The sequence below is a fragment of the Rhea americana genome, unplaced genomic scaffold (assembly GCF_003343005.1).
Source record: "Rhea americana isolate MKP2758 unplaced genomic scaffold, rheAme1 scaffold_374, whole genome shotgun sequence".
Classification (NCBI taxonomy): domain Eukaryota; kingdom Metazoa; phylum Chordata; class Aves; order Rheiformes; family Rheidae; genus Rhea; species Rhea americana.
The window spans coordinates 434881-446194 of record NW_028186506.1 but is presented as its reverse complement, the minus strand read 5'-3'; the positions used below and the strand labels follow the sequence as shown (position 1 = coordinate 446194).

Sequence of the window (11314 nt, the reverse complement as noted above, 5' to 3'; positions counted from 1 at the left end):
CAGAGCTACGGCGGGGCAGATCCTTGCCCTGGTGCCGCCCCTGGGGGTGGCGTTGAGGCTGGCAGCGTCCTGCGGGGTGGTACTAGGATGGGGTCTTGCCCTGCTAGTCCCCGGGGGTGGCCCTGGGACGAGGGCTTTGCCCCGGCTGTGACCACGGAGGGCAGGGACCCCCTTACCTGCCGCGGCCCCTGCTGCTGGGGAGCTGTGCGGGGGTAACCGCCTCGCAGCAGAATCATCCCCTGCCCGCGTAAAACATGGGAAATAGCAACGTTGATGGTGCTCCGAGTGCTGTCCTGGAGGGGCACAGAGCGGGCGACAGCCAGCCCCTGCTTGTACAGGGTGTATAGGTGCCTCGTCTAGGTGTATGTATGGCATCTGTCTGTTTGGCAAAATCTCGTTCCATTTGGAAAGGATGAAGCGGGGAAATCCTTTCTGGGGGTGTYTGGATGTGGAGCCCTTTCCCTACTAGAAGGGAAGACAATTTCAGAAAATCTCTCCGAGGTCTGCTTTCRAATGGAAATCCAGTTCGTTACTCTGTCCAAGTGTGACAAGTAAAAGCAGAAACAAGATGGACTTGTTTTTGTTTGTTCTCCTGCTGTGGAACTCTTCTGTGAAGCTTTCCTCAAAACTCAAAGCTAAACTGGAATTCAGTTTGGGCCTGGAGTCCTTCTGTTTCTGGCAAGGATGGAAGTGACACCTCGGGCCACCAGCGGGCTGGCCTGGAGCTGTGCGGGGAGCAGCTCTGGGGGAGGGAGGGTCTCCTCTGGTCCCGGAGGGGGTGCAGAGCTGCAGGTCGGGAGATGCATGACGTGGGCATTGAAGTGTGCTGGTAGACAAGAGTGTTCGATGCAAACCCCGCTGGCAAGGAGGGTTACAGACCGCTAAGGATGTGTCTGAGTCAGCCAGGCAGATAAAAGTCAGTGAGCAAAAGATAACAACAAACACTTTATCTCTAAGAAGTGTGTGTATGGGGCTGACTTGGCAGTGTGGAGTTGGACCACTTCTCTGTTCTGTTAAAAACGAAGGCTTTGTCATATCCTGAGCTGTGCTGACTGACTTTTAAACGGGTTAAGCCCAGACTTGGTCTGCCCGTGGGAAGACAGTGCAGAACCCCCTCCTCGGCGCTGCTGCCCAGTCACTCTGGAGTCACAAGCTAGTCTCGAAATGAGGTTAGAAGTCATGAGGCTGCTCAGATAATGGGGTTTAAATTTGGCTCCCAACTCTCTTGTCCTTCCAGGTAGAAGGCACTGAAAGTGTCAGCCCTGAAAACACTAAAATGCAAATTGGAGGAAGACTAAACCAAACACAAACCATGTATCCCAGGGCCCCTTAAACTGAGGCCCTAAGCAAAAACTCCAAAGGAGGATTTGGCATCACTGTTTAAAGCTAATTCCAAGCTGCCTTCTCCATTTGGTTTAAGTTGATTTATCAAATTAAGATCAATTAGCTCTAAATAAAGCTTAAATGAGATTATGCATTTCCTGGTACAATGCTAAATGAAACTATGAGTAAAAGATGTGAGCGCTGCTTCCCAGGTCATCTTTAAACAAATAATTAAGCCTTTGTGATATGCTAGGCCTCCAAGCCAAATTCCGGTGTCCTGGTGCAAACTAGTCTTTCTAGCTCTGCCCGAGGCTCCTGATTACCAGCTGGTCCCTCTGCCCCAGGCTGCCGGGGTCTGTGAGTGCTGCTGCTCTCTGACTAACCCACCTCTGTTCTCCCTCAGCCTGTCCACTTCCTCGCTGATTAGCAGAGAGTTGTCTGCCCCTCCTGGGTCTCTGCTCTTTGGAGCACCCTCTCAGTAGCTGGGAAATTAAATTTCTCTTCCTGGCAGTTCTCTGYTATTCCATTAAGTGATTTGAGTCTTTTGTTTTTTCTTTTTTTCCTCCTCCTCCCTCCTGCATTTTTAATCTAAGCAGGGCTGTTACGCAGAGCAAGGAGCTCTAAAAGCAACAGGACCAGGGCAATGTCTCTGAGGAGGCCGAGGAACGTAATGGTCAAGTTGTGCCTCTGAGATGGTTCTGGATGGGAGCCCCCAGCACGGGGGAGGAGCTGAGCTCCCCTGTTATTGCACTCAGCAAAGTGACTAATGTCACATTTGGCTCCTTCTCTGGGGGAAGAATCATGTGCAGTGAAGTGTTGTGTTTTTGGTAGGTTCCCCTTGCCCTCCCCCTTGCAGCTCAAATTGGAAACAGCAGCAGCCTGACCCAGCTCCAGCAAGAGTTCAGTTACTTGGAGATATCCAGAAGCTGCTTGCTGTCTCTCCTGAAACAGGGTTCTTTGCTGTCTCTCCTGAAACTCATCTCCACTGTTTATTAACACTTTCTGTGCTTTCTAGTGTGAATCGAATGGCTGAGGTCTTGCGGAAAGGACCTACAAACCAGTGGAGCCAGATTTTTTAAAACATAGTTTGTGGCTCACCCCTCCCCTTGTCCCAGCTAAAATTAGCTCTGTCTTCAGAAGAGCTTTGCTTCACATCTGAGCATATAAATAAAGGTTGTGTTTCCAGCGCTGCCTGGCGCTTGGCAGCTCTCATGGCCTAAAAGGCAAGACTCCAGGAACTGGGAACAGGTGAAGGGTTGCTTTGCCTTGGTGACGAGGCAGCCGTGTCCCTCGGGAGCCGGAGCTGTGACAGGCAAAGTCCTGAGCTGCCGGTTCATCCCAGGGGCTCCAAAACACGTTGCAAACAATCCAGCTAGAGGAGGTGAAACCAGGACACTGAACACGCTCGGTCTTCCAGCTCCCCCTGATGAGCAGCCTTGGTCTGTGTGGTGTCTGGGAGGATGTGCCCTGTCTGGGAGGGGTTTCACTGGCTGCACTGCGACGCAGTTATTGCTGGGGAGGGGTTATCTGGCTGTCCCCCATCCCCAGAGCCCTGGCTCTCTGTTCGTGGTGTGGTTGCAGMACAGGAATTACCACAGGAGCATGTAATGGAGCAGCAAATTGGCTGACACCATCCCGCAGGACCCRGCAATGCCAGAGAGATGTGGCAGAGGAAGTGGTTTGCGCGACGGGAGCGCGTGAACAGCTCACGGCGTAGCTGAGCCGGGAAAGCGCTAGAGCCGACAGGCAGGGGTTCGCTGCGCAGCTCCGCAGGTCCCCGTGGGCTTCGCAAACGCTGCCCAGCTCCCCCCTTTCCTGCTGGGAGGAGTCGGGGGGCGAAGGAGAGCGCAAGTGAGAATGGTTGCAATGCAGACACGAAATCTAACTGCACAGGGAAACCGAGGCACTGAATTTGTTGCTTCAACAGCTGAATTGTGAAAGAGTYGGAGAAAAATGGCCTATGTGTATCTGGTGCTAGTGGGAAACTTACTGTGGCAGCAGCTGCAGAGCTGGTGTCTGCAGATGAAAAGCAGGTTTTCTCTCACAGCCTAGGAGCACTGGTCCACTGGGTCTCATGGACAAGGCTGGCAGCAGACCCCAGGGTGGGCTGGCTGTTTTTCCCTGCTCAAATGTCCCAGCTGGGCTCATGCTGGGCAGCTGACTGCCTACAGCAGAGGGAGAGGGAGGCCAGGAAGAGAAGGATCTGTGTGATTAAAGCAGGGTTTTCTCCTCTCCAGCTGAACCAGCTCCCCGGCGTTTCAGTGCACACCTGCCCATGCAGCATGGGGAATGGGCTGGGACAGGCTCTCCCAGCCTGTCTCCCTCCTGTACTGCTGGTTCTGGCTCTGGGTGGAGGTGTCACAGGGAACCTGGGGGCTTGGTGCCGTTTGGCGAGGAGGCTGTTCCCAGCTAACAGGTTGTCCAGACTTATACCAGGGAAGGAGAAACAGCAGCAGCAGTCTGGGGCTGCCAGCTCAGCTCCTCATGGCTCCAACGCGACCAAACAGACTTTGTGCGCCATGAGGGCTCTTCGGGAGCGTTGTCCAGCCTTCCAGGAGACCTTGTTACTCTCAGTGGAGCATGCTGCCTCAGAGCTGGCTGTCCCCTTCCCCTCCTTGGGTGGTTAAAACCCTTCCCAGGTGCCCAGCACCGTTGCTGGGACTCCCTTGTGGGCTGCAACCCTGCTGCTCCTGGAGGAGAGGATGGGCTGGATGTCTCCCAGGAGCAAGGGGAGGCTCTGAGCTTGGAGTCCTGCTCACCTCTGCCTGTAGCGCGGGGATTTCAGTGCCGTCTCACAAGGCCACAGGAGCCTGGTGCCTCTCTGTGGGTAGAGATGACCTGCAGATGAGTTGTGGAGGAAAGGGCTGCCTCAGGCTCTGGCTGTGGTCGCTGAGCAGTCTCCAGCACACTCCAGCAAGAGCATTGCCTCGGGAGCCCATGGGAGTTTAGTGCTGGTGCACAGCAGCCCTTAGGGGAGAGAGGAGTAGAAAGGTATTTGGTGGTGACTGAGCAGAAAGGACCCAAGATGATGACTATGTGGGGGCTGGAGGGATGCTGTTGGATGGGACTGAGGTGGAGGATGTCTGGCCTGGGGATGCAGGGTACATCGGGGACTAGTGCAGATTCTGACTGAGGGTTGGATCGTGTTTGTCTCRCTAATCCTTTCTTCTTTTTCTTTTATCTTCTGTACAGATGTTCCCCTCTGGGCTCTGGCTCTAGGATGTTGGAGAACCGAGAAGAAGTAAGACCCTTTTTAACATTGGATTTGTCTCCCCTTGGCTAGGGTTTGGCATTGCTGGAGCAAATGGTCTTGGGCTGAGCACTCTGGAGGGGTGAGCGGTGCTGAAGGCTGGGCAGGGTCCCAGGCAGACAGAGCTGCGGGGTAGCTGGCAATGAGGATGGGAAATGCTGGAGGGATCTGAGCTGTCTGCGCAGGGATCACGCTGCCCCTTGGGCAGGCTGGAGTGGGTGGGTTACCTGTTCAGCAGGATGAGCCGGGGGTGGCTGTGGGTACCTGACCCAGGAGCACCTCTGAGCCCTGCATGAAGGCCGTGCCCCTCGTCCGCCTCTGCTGCTCTGTGTGAGCGAGCGGCGGCGATGCCGGTGCGGGCCGTGAGCACTGCCTCCCTGCGCTCAGGCCGTGTTTGTGCCACCAGGAGCTGACCACAGTGCGTGTGCAGGACCCCCGGGTGCAGAACGAAGGCTCTTGGAACTCCTATGTGGATTATAAAATCTTCCTCCATGTGAGTTGAAGCTGGCAAGGGGGTGGAGGGTGAACTGCAGAGYTCACTTGTGCCATGCGTGAGTCTCGTGAGTGGCATTGTATGGCCACGTCTGCCTGTCTTGAAAAGGATGGAAGGAGCCACAGCCCTGATGCCATGGTTTTTTTGCAGACCAACAGCAAGGCCTTTACTGCCAAGACCTCATGTGTGCGGCGCCGGTACCGTGAATTTGTGTGGCTGAGGAGGCAGCTCCAGAAGAATGCAGGCTTGGTGTAAGCATGTCTTGTGCCCACCTCCTTTCCTCCAGCTGCAGCCATACCCTGTGTTTCTGGTCGCCCAGAGACCCCATGTGCTCTCTCAAATGGTGTGGATGGAAAAGGCGGAGAACGGGCTATCTGAGCTCCTGGGATCCAGCCCTGCACGAAGCAGGGTCCTGGATGCTGCTGCAGTGCCCCCCATGTCTCCTTGCTGTGACATTGGGGTGACCCAATTTTGAACTGCTTCTTCTCTGTTCCTGCAGGCCAGTCCCAGAGCTGCCTGGAAAATCCACCTTCTTTGTGGGCAGCACGGATGAGTTCATTGAGAAGCGGAGACAGGGGCTACAGCAGTTCCTGGAGAAGTGAGTAAAGCATTTGAACATGCCCTTGCTGGGGCTCGATGGAGGGAGAGGACTTCCTGCTCCAGTCTTGCTTTGCTGATGCTGGCTGCGAGCTGGATGTAGAGCAGTCAGTGTTTCACCCTGGCTGCATGGGGCCCATGAGCTGTCAGATGGGCAGGACCTCCCATATCCTGCGTGTGCTCTGTGCTTCTGGGGACCTGCACCACTCTTGCCTTGTTCTGTCTGTGTGCAGGGTTGTGCAGAACGTGGTCCTCCTCTCCGACAGCCGGCTGCACCTCTTCCTGCAGAGCCAGCTCTCAGTGCCCGAGATAGAGGCGTGTGTGCAAGGCCAGGGCTCGCTGACAGTGACAGAAGCCATCCTGCACTATGCCATGTCCAACTGTGGCTGGGTGCAGGAGGAAGAGACTCGCCCCATGCTGCTGCCAGGAGGAGACCTGCACGGCAGGTAATGCAGGTGGGGAAGGACTCTGGCCCAGAGGTAGCACGAGCTGGGCAGACCCAAGCTCCTTTGTGCTTCGAGCTGCTCTGTGCTGGCTCAAGCAGGGCGTGCTGATGGCAGTGCTCTGAGCCACTCAGTGACTYGCTCTCTGTACCTTCCCTCGTCAGTGCTTGCAGCTGTGAGGCTGGCTACAGCCTGATTTGACATGTCTGGCGTCTGTGCAAGGAAGTTTCACCAAGAGGAAACAGCCCCTGCCAYGAAAGAAGGAGCTGCTGGGCTTTCTAGGGATCCATGACCCTTTTTGAGCTGCTTGTCCCATCATTGTTACAGGCATTTAAGGGAATTAAGTGTGGCATGTGTCCCCCCAGCCCTGCATGCTGAATGGGCAGGATTTGTGGTGGTTAGACGAAGGGAGCCAGACATCTCAGGCTCCCCAGCACTCTCCTGTACTGCCCTCCAGGCTCCCTGGGGGTGTCTGACCTGTTCTGGCCTTTGCCGAGGCTTAGCAGAGAAGAGCTTGAGTCTCTTGGAAGAACTTAAGCTGAGATTTAGAGGAGTCTTTAGATGCTTTYCTCCATTAATCTCTGGGGAGCAAGGCGCCTTTGGAGGCTTTCAGAGCTCAGGCTTTCTGTGCATTTTGTCTTGGTCCTTGTAGCATGAGTGGGTTGTGCAATTCCTCACGCTCTTCAGAGCGCTTACCGTGTGCTGAGGAATTAACCAGGTGTTTCCCAGCGGGAGCTGTGAGGCTGCTACTCTCATGCAGGCAGTCAAGGGTGTTTTGCACTTGGGGAGGTGACGGACACGATGAGGGAGAGCATCCTGAAGGTGCCACCACTGCAGCTCCCTGCAAGTAGTTAAACAAGCACAGACATCACCCGCATGTGTCCTGGCTAACGCACGGGTCCTGCAGCAGGCACTGGGTCCCTGGCTGTGCTTGCTGGCAGCCTGGTGCACCTGGCAGACATGCTCTGGGTCCCCCGCTCCTCCAATGACATGTTTACCTGCTTACCAGGAGACTCTGTCTGGCCTTCTGCACCACCTAGTCCCTGTAGTTTTTTTTCATCTTGGTTTTCAAATAGTAGGAAGAAAAAGGTGTCTGGACTCCAGCAAGAGATCTGTTTTTAAATAGAGCCTTTCTGGTTTACAAAGGGGGGGTTGAGGGAACACAGCAGCCCAAGCTAATGGGTAGGTGCCCAGGCACTGTGGCTTCCTACATCCCAGGCACCTGCCAGCACCACCTCCCTGTCTCCAGTGGCAGTCTTCTCCTTCCTACTCTAGGCCCTTGTGCGAGGGTGAGTGGCTGCTGCCGTGGCTGGGCTAGCTGGTTGAGAGCAGGGGCTGCCGTGGGGCTGTGCAGAAGGRAAGTGGCCTTTGTTGGGCACAAGGGATCGCACCAAATCAGCTGCAGATAACTTGGAGACACATGGGAACCCCAGCTTGCTCTGTGTGGCCAGGGCCCTGCATCTTCCTTGGATCCTTTCTCCATYCTGACCTGTTTTCTCATTCTAGCTGTGCTGGCCTGGGAAGCCCACAGGGTCCAAGCTGCCTAGAGACCTTCCCTCACTGGAGTGACTTTGGCATGGAGGACACCCACACAGACAGTCTGGACGCACCGGCTGAGCACAAGACACAGTAAATGGCTCTAGCGACCTCGCCTGCCCTTTCTGGGACCTGCAGCGCTCGCTGGGTGAAGATGGCCACCACTGAGCCTGGAGGGATGTCCAGGGCTACAGAACCGGGGCTGTACTGGGAATGCAGCCTTGTCCTTGGCTTTGCAGTGTCCAGGGCTCACGTGCTTTCTCCCTGCTGCCTCTGGACTCTAGACGTCCCAGGCAGTGTGTTCATATAGCTCTTCTYTTCAGAGAAGAAATCTAGTGGTTAGTGAAACCTGTGTTTGTTGTTCCCATGGCCTTTGCCCTCTGACTGGAGCAGTAGGAGGGCTTAGATGGCTGCTCTGCCCTGCCAGCAGGGCCCCATGTTCTTGGCATGTCCCTTGCCYGGTGCAGGGTCAGGTATGGCTCGATGGCTCACATCCAGCACAAGCAGGGAGTGCTCTGGCCCTGGTGCGGGGCCGCCGGCTGCAAGCAGGGGCTGGCTGCTGCCCAGCTCTGTCCTCGTGGGTTTCTTGAGCTCGGTTCCCTAGCTGAAGCGCAGGCAGCAGCGGCTCTATTTCCCCGGTAATAGCCATGCTGCGCTTCCGCAGCGGTGGTGTCTCAGCTGCGCTGAGCTGCAGCCCACATGCTGGGTGCAGATACCGTATCCACACCTGGGGCCTCCTGGCACCATGTGCCCCACAGGTTGTGCGCAGCTGGGATGAACGGGGACATGCTCCCCTTGGGGGCTGTTGCCTGGGATCTCCTGTGCCCTGGGAGCGCAGGGCTTGGGAACGAAGCAGTGAGGAGGTAGATGGGAGGCAGTTTCTCTGCTCTGGCCCCATTGAGGGGAAGCCACTTCCAGGTGAGCTCCTGCAGGAGAGCAAATGTCCTTTTTTCACACACTTTTGTGCACAGTTGGGAACCTGGTGGGGGGGACAGCAAGGGAACTTAGAGGGCACACAGCCAGTATGCAGTTTGTTTGCTAGGAGAGAAGGAGCTGGTAGCTTCCCTGGAGTCGGTGCCCGGCAGTGCCTGGGCTCCGGTTGCTCTTGACACTGCTCCCTGTGCTTTCCTGCGCTCTTTCCTGCTACCCTGAGCACGATGAAGGCAGAGCTGACATGCTCCGACTTGAAATAAAAAYGAAGTAGAAGAGCCTCACTGGTGCTGGCCACGTGTGTCCTCGCTGCGCGGGTGGAGAGAGCYGAGCAGAGCCGAGGCCCAGCTAACTGCTTTAGGGAGAAGAGCAGGTTATTGCCCCTCTCCCACCAAGGCTATGCTGTTGGAGTCAGCAGGGGTGACCCTGCCAWGGGTGGCTTGGAGGAGAGGTGGGATGGGACAGACGGGTGCTGCGGGATCCCAYCTTGTCGCCGCAGGGCTGGGGCTGCGCTGGAGGCCCTGCTGCTGCCGGAGCTGCTGTCTGCGGCTCTGAGGTTTGAGTCGGCTCCGTTACAGAGCTGGTTTCTGACGTGCTACCTGCCACCACCGTCAACAACACTGGGGCCCCAGGCGAGAGAAGAATTTACACAGGGCTGGACTGGGGTTGGGGTTCAGCCCTCTGCGCGGGGCAAAGGTGGGGGGGCAGGCACTGATCGGGGAAGGGGAGGGAGGGTTGGAAACCCACCGAGGTGCGTCTGAAATGGCAGGAGAAGTTCAGGGYGAAGGCTGGCAGATGCTGGCGCGCGGGAGCGCTACCACCATCGCCCCGTGCGTATTCATAAGTGCAYGGCTCCGAACGGCGCAGCTGCGAGGCCAGCTGAGCCCGCGGCCCTCGCCCACGCGCAGCCGGGGCTCCATCCAGCCCCGGAGCAAGGCTCGTGCCTGGCCCAGCACCCAGCTTGGGGGCATCCTTCGCTGGGGCTTCCTGCGTACGGCAGACTTGGAAATGGCAACTGCTGAGCCTCTGCAGTGACCTTGTAGCTGCTAGAGCCAGGCTTGGAGCAGGGGCTCGGCCCCTCTCGCGGCCTGGGGCAGCTAATGCCGCGGGGAGGGAAGGCCTGAGCCCCGGCAGAGCCRCGCGGTGCCCGCTGCTCCCCGGCACCAGCTGCATTTCAGAGCCAGGTGGAAATTATTTTTAGTGGTGGTGATCAGCTTTGCAAAGCTGTTGGGAAAACAGTGAGTCAGAGGCAGACCCGGCTCATGGTGGTGGGGGGCAGCAGCCCTCGCCGTGCCCACGCGGCGCTGAGCAAACATGGCCCGAGGGAGCCCCCGGCTCCGCGGGGACGCGGCCTGAGAGGTGCCCGCGACCGGGAGGCACCGTGCAGGGCCGCTTTGCTGCAGAGATGGGGGGGCCCCGCGGTGGCTTTGCGCGAGCCAAGCTGCGGCCACAGCAGGGAACGGCAGTCTGCGAGCCAGCTCCGGGCACGGAGCCGTAACTCCGGCTGCCGCCGGCGCGGGGTCGGGGCCGCGGAGCCGTTCAAGGTAACCTTCGCCTCGGAGCAGGCGAGGACGGCTCGGCCCCCCCTCCCTGCTCCCTCGCAGCCTGGCACATCTCTCTCCTCCCCGCTGCTGCCAGAAACAGCCCGGCGGCTTGGCAGCCGGCCAGCCGCTTCAGACAGCCCATCCTCCTCGCCCCCCCAGCACGGCTGGCTCCCGAGTCTGGGCAAACAAATCGCAGCGTGCGCGTCCCGCTGYGCCGCGCCGGCCGAGCCGGGCCTCCGTGCTGCCTCCGCGAGGGATCCCGGGCGGCCACCGCCGCGCTCGAACCACTCCTGCTCCGCGCTGGGGCTCGTGCAAATCGCCCGGCACCAGCCGCGGCTCGGCCCGAGCACCCTGCTCCTGTCAGCCTCCCTCCACCGTTGCCCTGGCCCGGCCTGCAGCAGCGTGCAGGGCTCCCCGCTGCTGCTGCAGAGCGGGACAGACCCCTCGCTGCTGCCAAGGCCACCGTGGCGAAGGCAGCAAACCGAGGCAGCGAGCCCATCCTTGCGGCATCTGGTGCCATCTGGTGCAGCGGCAGCCTGGGAAAGGGCTGCACGGCCCCTGACGCAGCCGGCTGCCGGGGAAGGTGCTGCCGGCGTCTGTAACCCGCACATCCGCCAGCACGGGTGCAACACRGCCGCAGCGCCCGTCCTCGCCAGCCGCCCCCCAGGCGCGAGCGTGTCCTGCCCGGCCCGGGCATCTGCTCGGCCCCCGGCGAGGGCCGGGGTCTGGCCTCGCACGAGCCCTGCGCGTGGGCGACGCGGGCTGTGAGACGGAGCCAGCCAGACCCCGATTAAACATTCGTTGTGCTGCACACGGCTAGAAAATGACTGTAATTACGCAGTGATCCCAGCCGAGGGACCAGCTCTGATCCCGCTAATAACCCGGCCAGGTGCCTCCTTCCCTGGCCCCCAGGAACGGGGCTGCAGCGGCTGCGGCTGCTGAAAGGTCTCTGGAGCTGCCCGAGAAGCAGAGCTCTCAAACGCCGGGGGGGCTGGAGAAGCCCTGCGCGGCCGAGCTCGGGGTGTCCCAAACCCGCCCTCCACGCCAGGGGMGTTTCTGGCAGGGGGGTGGCACCGGTGGCCAACTCGGATCCACCCGGCGCCTTTGCAGGAGGGAGCGAGGCGCCGTGCCGGAGCCCGGCGACGCACCAGGCGCCGGGACGGCTTCGAACGTCCCCCCGCAGCCCTGCGCCTGCCCC

At 58.8% G+C, this 11314-nt stretch overlaps 1 protein-coding gene across 2 annotated transcripts; it reads left to right on the top strand.

Annotated features, from left to right (window-relative positions):
* The first annotated feature begins 4510 nt into the window (after positions 1-4510).
* SNX11 (sorting nexin 11) lies at positions 4511-8852 on the top strand. Of its 2 annotated transcripts, XM_085313029.1 has the most exons (6): positions 4511-4564; positions 4980-5066; positions 5217-5317; positions 5566-5664; positions 5897-6109; positions 7613-8852. In XM_085313029.1, the coding sequence occupies exons 1-6, from the start codon at positions 4544-4546 to the stop codon at positions 7737-7739; spliced, it is 648 nt and encodes a 215-aa protein (XP_085169155.1). In that variant the 5' UTR covers positions 4511-4543; the 3' UTR covers positions 7740-8852. The 2 variants fall into 2 exon arrangements, with proteins under 2 accessions (XP_085169155.1, XP_085169154.1); XM_085313028.1 differs by lacking the exon at positions 4980-5066 and having other exon boundaries at positions 4520-4564.
* Positions 8853-11314: the final 2462 nt, after the last annotated feature.

What these genes read in the sequence shown, in the direction of transcription:
- SNX11 (XM_085313029.1), top strand. Translation starts at nt 4,544, where the DNA reads ATGTTGGAGAACCGAGAAGAA. An exon ending in CTACAGCAGTTCCTGGAGAA is followed by an intron (nt 5,665 to 5,896) that starts GTGAGTAAAGCA and finishes GTCTGTGTGCAG; the next exon opens with GGTTGTGCAGAACGTGGTCC. An exon ending in GGAGGAGACCTGCACGGCAG is followed by an intron (nt 6,110 to 7,612) that starts GTAATGCAGGTG and finishes TTCTCATTCTAG; the next exon opens with CTGTGCTGGCCTGGGAAGCC.